At 45.8% G+C, this 6,000-nt stretch overlaps 1 protein-coding gene across 3 annotated transcripts in view; it reads right to left on the reverse strand.

Moving 5' to 3' along the window:
• Positions 1-5,614, reverse strand: part of Crtam (cytotoxic and regulatory T cell molecule) — a 28,289-nt gene extending 22,675 nt beyond the window's left edge. For all 3 annotated transcript variants that reach the window (XM_038324006.1, XM_038324005.1, XM_038324007.1), the window contains exon 1: positions 5,569-5,614. In XM_038324006.1, coding sequence (XP_038179934.1) covers positions 5,569-5,614 — 46 coding nt within the window. The remainder of the gene's footprint in view (positions 1-5,568) is intronic.
• Between the last annotated feature and the right edge of the window lie 386 nt (positions 5,615-6,000).

The raw sequence follows: 6,000 nt of genomic DNA on the forward strand, positions 1-6,000 counted from the left end.
CAGCACTAGAGAGGAATATGACACAGGAAGAGACAGCTCTCACACTCAGTCTCATTCTGAGGATTCGTGGAGGCAGGACCACCATTTCAGTCTGAGGTAGAAGTAAGAGCCAGTGGCTGGCTGCTGTGCTTTTCTGACCTTCAGGGTGAACCCCAGTATCTGTCTCTGGGTTTTTATTATTCATGCTACGCATCTCCATCTCTGTGTACTTTTGTGTAAGGCTGTGGGTGAGTACATCCTACTGCACAGGTGGAGGTCAGAGAACAACTTGTGAGAATCACTTTTCACCATGTGGACCTCCTGGTTCCAAATCAGCTCAGAAGTCTTGGCCACAGGAGCTCCAACCCACTGAGCTGCCTCACAATCCTCCTTGTCCCTGTTCATCACGTGTACTCAGGATTCACACATACTGGAGAGCATGGCTTGCTACGCACACAGACTGTGTTGCAATCTTGTGGGGCCACGGTGTATGCAGTCTGCTGTGGAGATGTGATAGAGGCTTGCCAACACTCCCTCACGCAGGACGTTACAGAAATGGAGCTTGGACTCCTCATCATATCTTCCCTCTCATAGGTAAACTAGCGGTCCTGGACTTAGAAGATGGCTCAGTGGGTAAGAACATACGCTCAGCAAGCATGAGGACCTAAGTTCAAATCCCCAGCACTCACATAAAAGAAAAACTAGGCATGTCTGTGTGGTTTGCGTGTGGTTGTAATCCAGGTGTCAGAGGTTCAGAGATAGGCAGATCCTTGGTGGCAGCTAAGGCCAGGCTGGCTAAAACAAGTGGGATTCAGACTTAATGGAGAGCCTGCCTCAAGGCCATGAGGGAAAGAACATTAGAGGAGGGGTATCCAGTATTCTCTACTGACCTTTGTATTATATGCACAGCACACACATGTGCACACATGCACACATACTCACACATATGCGCACACTCTTTCTCACACATACACCACCCACAAAATGGTAGATGGTGTCTCATCAAAGCATGTGTGACTAATTTTCAAGCAAAGGGCACATGGTAGTCACGCCCACCTCCTGAAGCCCACACTGCTGAAGCCAAAGACTTCCTAAGAACCCTTGGCCCTTCCCAGCATTAGGGGAGAGTTTCTGTGGAGGTTTTTACTGTATATAGGTTATCAGAGAAACTGAAAAGACAAGAAAATATTCATTTTTAAAAATTGGCTTATGCCCAATTGTTGTATGTAATAAATTCAAAATCAATCAGTGCAAGTCTATTGCAGGGTCCCAAACTTGGCATGTGCAGTTGGAATCTGTCCTGCTCTGTCCCCTGTGCCTCTCTGTGTCCAGTTGGAACTCAGGATCTTTCCTGTCCCCTATGTCTCTCCGGCTCTCCTAACTAACACAGATAAGCCACAGGCTCCATCCCAGCGTTTTCTTACATTAGTTAATGTGGTCACCAGCCATGGCACCCAGACATCCGACAAGCACACTAGCCTCTCATCTCTCACAAGCACTGATTTAATCAACCCAGTCTTCCTTTCCCCACTACTGCTGTGGCCTTGGCTGAGTGTCCCAATCGCTTCTTGCTAACCATTCCAGCAACTGTCTTCTCACTGCCCCTCCCTCTAATTCATCATCCATTAGCTTTTAGACCGACATTTTAAAGACATTATGCTTCCCTTCATTTAAAGTATTTCCTGGGGCCGGAGAGACAGCTCAGCAGTTAAGAGCATTTGCTGCTCTTCCAGAGGGCAGTTTGATTCACAGCACCCAGAGTTGTGGCTCACAACTGTCTGTCACTCGAGTTCCAAGGGATCCAATGCACTCTTTGGTTTCGGAGGTCACCAGGCACGCATATGGGTGCACAGGCATATGTGCATATAAAACACTCATGTTCTTAAAATAAAATAAAATAAAAAAGTTAAAAAAGAGCATGTATGGCTCTCGCAGAGAACCTGAGTTCAGTTCCTACTTCCCACTGTTAACAGCTGCCTCTAACTCCAGGCGGATCTGACGCTTCTGTCCTTCACTGACCTCTGCCCCCCTTCCCCCCTCCATATCACACACACACACACACACACACACACACACACAATTTTTAAAGAAAAATAAGGAATCGTTAAAAGTATTCTCTACAGCTCCCTTGTGTGCAGGCATCAGGCTAAAGTTCCTGATGATTTCATCACATGTTCTTGTGTTTCACTTGCTGATGCTCCTTCCAGGCAGCCCAAGTGAAGGGATACTTGTTGGGTCCTGGAAGATTCAGGCTGAAAAAGTCACTCTTGCCCAGTTATTCTCATGGCCACCACAGAGCCTTTCTTATCTCCTCCAAGACTCTTTCTGGAGACTCAACTCATAAACTGCAACTTTTGTCAAAACTCCAAGTAGAAGACTCCAGGTACTGTGCAGTGCTTAAAGCACGTGCTGCCGAGCAAGCAAGAAGAGGGGCGTTTGGATCCCTAGATCCCACATCAATGCTTGGTGGGAGCAGCGGTTCCTTCGCCATTCCCACCCTCAGGAGGCAGAGACGGGATCTCTGGACCAAGCTGGCTAGTGAGAGTAGCTACATTGGCAAGCTCTAGGTTTGACGGAGCGACCCTGCCTCAGAATGATTAAATGGAGAGTGGTCAAGGAAGAGTTTTCACTATCAAATGTGGGCTTGCACACACTTGTACACACATGTTCACACACATACATACGTGCATGCATACCACACACATACATATAAAAAGAAAAACACACTTAAACAGGCCTTCACCTCCTTCCTTCCAATGGACCGAATCTCTCTTCTAGATACGGAAAGGCTTTGATGGTTTTAGCACTAAGCGCACTCTCCTTTACACTTGTGTGGTTATAGGGACAGTTCCATTAATGGATCACAAATGGCTAGCAGTGGAGGCAGTGTGCCGTCTGTGCACTATGGACTCCCAGGGACTAGAATAAAGGTAGTTTTTAAAGATATTAGTTGAAAGGGCAATGTAAATCTTCAGAGACAAATATTTTAAGAGAACTCTTAATTTTCCTCTGCAATCGTGACATCGAACAGTAGAGACTTGAACTGAATTAAAGCTAAAAAACGCGTGCGCGATTTCTCAGATCCTGTTTCTACTGCTCTCGTGGAGGAGGAGGCAGAGATGCACTTCAGGGAAGATCATTACAAAGAGATTTGGATGGTTTTTAGGTAGACCAGGCAGAGAACCTGCAGATCGGAAAAACCAATTAGACTTGTCAAAATCAAATCATTTTCCAGGTCACCATAAAGAGGCTGACCCGACCCAAGAGAACAAAGGAATTCTTCAGTTTGCAGAAGACCTTCCTTCCTGCAGCTAGAAAAGAGGCTTGGAAACAGCCTGGGTTTGACCTTTTCCTTGTCCACAATGTAAGGGAGAAGAATGAATTTGGAAAAACAACAACCAAACAAACAAAAATGCGCAGACTCATTCTCCTTATGTTTTATCCACCCTTGAGATTGTTCATTCCGGGAGCCTGGAAACCAGGGGCAGGACCCAAGATCTTGAAATTCCTTTGTCTGCAAATCTCTGGCAGCCTCAAAAGCCACTGCAGTGATTTTTCTACTGCCTAATTTGCTAAAGTCAGTTAAAGATTTGCAGCTGTGTGGAAGCTGATGTTGACAAGAAGCAACACGGCCAGCTCCTGCCCAGTTGACCCTGAGGAGCCTGAGCAGGTTTAGGTCAGAGTGAGCAGCAGTGGTTTGAATCCCACCGAGGGTCTGTGTCACCTAGGTGGGGAAATTTTCAGCTTGGATTCTTTCAATATTGAACCTTTCAGAATGTCTAAGTCAGTATAAGCCTCAGGTTCTTCATCCTCATTAAGACAGAGTTTCAGGGCTGGAGAGATGGCTGGGCAGTTAAGAGAACGCCGCTCTTGCAGGAGGACCTTAGCTCAATTCCCAGCACACACACGGGTAACTCCAGTTCCTGGGGGATCTGATGCCTCTGGCCTCAGCAGGTGCCAGCATACATGTGCACACACGGGTTGCATGTCCTGGCAGACTTGTCTTAGGTTTATCTTTTTGTTTTCTTATTTTTTGAGACAGGGTCTTGCCATGTCGCCTTGCAATTACTGATATCCACGACATAGCCCAGACTGATCTTGAACTCATGGTGATTCTCCTGCCCCAAATGCTGATCTTATAGATGTGCCCTGCTGTGCTCAGAACAGGTTTATCTTAAGGTATGATTCCTTTGTTTTTGCTGTTTATTTTTTTTTTTTTTTTAAAAAACTATTTCTATGGGATTTTTTTTAAATGTGGGAAATGTTTGAAGCGTGGAAAAGTTAAGGTCAGCTGAAGACTTTAAACCTTGGAATAATCGAAATCATACTAATTTTGGCTGTCTAAATGTACCCTTTCAGAGTGCATTAGCTGTTCTGTAAGCCACTTACTCAAGAAGCTAATGTCATTCGTTACCAAAATGGAATCCTCGTTAAGTGCCTCAGGGTACAGGGAAAGGAAAGGAAGGCATAATTGAAATATAGAGATCAGGGAATTGAAAAACTATGTAAAATTTAAAAAAAAAAATCTTTCTGCCTCCCTCCAACCCCCAAATAGCGTCCTTCGGTTGCCATTTCAAATGAAAGCAACTGAGCAGGATAGGCACGTGACCTGACACAGGGCAGGAGAGTCACTACTTGGAAGCAAACACGCTTACAAGGCTTGGCAGTGGCTCTCTGTATGTGGTCCCTTCCCATCCATCTGACACAAGGACCATCTGTGACACCAGGAAATGATCCCCCACCTTTCCCCCCACTTTTGGGTAGGACTAATGTGACCTAAGCTCAAAAGGTCAGGGCCCTTTTCTCTAATGTTCACAACTCTATGGTAGAATTAGGCTTCAAAAACCAAACTATAGCAAAATGTGAAATAGAACTGATTTATTTCTATAAAGTATGCGGCCTTCAGGGCTGGAGAGGCAGCTGAGCTGTTAAGAGCACTGGCTGCTCTTGCAGCGGACTCGGGTTTGCTGCAGCTCACGTGATAGCTCAAGGCCATCCATAACTCTAGTTCCCAAAGATCTGACTTCCGCTCTGGCCCCCTCGGACACTGCGTGCACAGGGTACACGGACTCAGGCAGGCAAAACTCTTATAGTGTAGAATTAAGAACAAATGTATACTGAAAAGTAGCTAGTTTTTACGGGGATCTTATTCTCTCTGGAGTAAACCAGAATTGAGTAGTGCCTTGCCACTTTCAAAGAGCGTTTGCATTTGAGATTTTCTTGGCCAAACTTTTAGTAACATCTTCATCTAAAAACAAAAAAGCTGAATTTAGAGAAATTAAAATATTTGACAAAGACTTGTACACAATGATGTTTTGACGAGGAAGCCAGTTACGTTTCCTAGTACCAGATCCACAGCTGTGTGCCACACTGTCTCTAGTCCCTGAAGAGCAGTTGACAGGAGACAGAATAGGCACGGTACCCGGGCTGAGTTCAGCTAGAGAAGTATTAGCAAAATTAGCTGAGTTGTCTTCCGTAGTCGGTCCTCCACGAACACAGTGGACTGACAGGTTAGTTTAGTAAAAAATGTTAAGTCTTTTGAGCAAAATACAAGCCAAAACAAAAACCCCATTCGCTCTAAGTCCTTACCTTGCAACGGGACCCAGAACAGCAAGCTGAGAACTCCCCACCACATGCTGGCTGCGCCAAACACACCCTTTGACAGCTTCCTGTAGGTGCTGAGGTCCAGGCAGGCTTTTGAAGGGAGGAGGCTGTAGCTCTGTGACCTGATGTGTCTGTGTCGATTCCTCCACCCACTCGGAGCTCCCTCTTAGCCGCCCCTCAAACACCTCCTGGTGGAACATCTCGGGGCCACAGGTGTCATTGCCACTGAGAGGTGTGAGTGAGGTACTGGTGACATACTGCCTTACCACACGAGTGGGTAGGGATGGTAAGTCAACTGACTGAGTCTCTGGGGAAGACAAGGCAAAGGAAAGGTCAAAATGCCTCTGCCTAGTGAAGTCATCTTTGTTTTTGCTTTTTTTTTTTTTTTTTTAGTTTATTGGGTAAATTATAGCTAGG

The sequence above is a fragment of the Arvicola amphibius genome, chromosome 3 (assembly GCF_903992535.2).
Source record: "Arvicola amphibius chromosome 3, mArvAmp1.2, whole genome shotgun sequence".
Lineage (NCBI taxonomy): Eukaryota > Metazoa > Chordata > Mammalia > Rodentia > Cricetidae > Arvicola > Arvicola amphibius.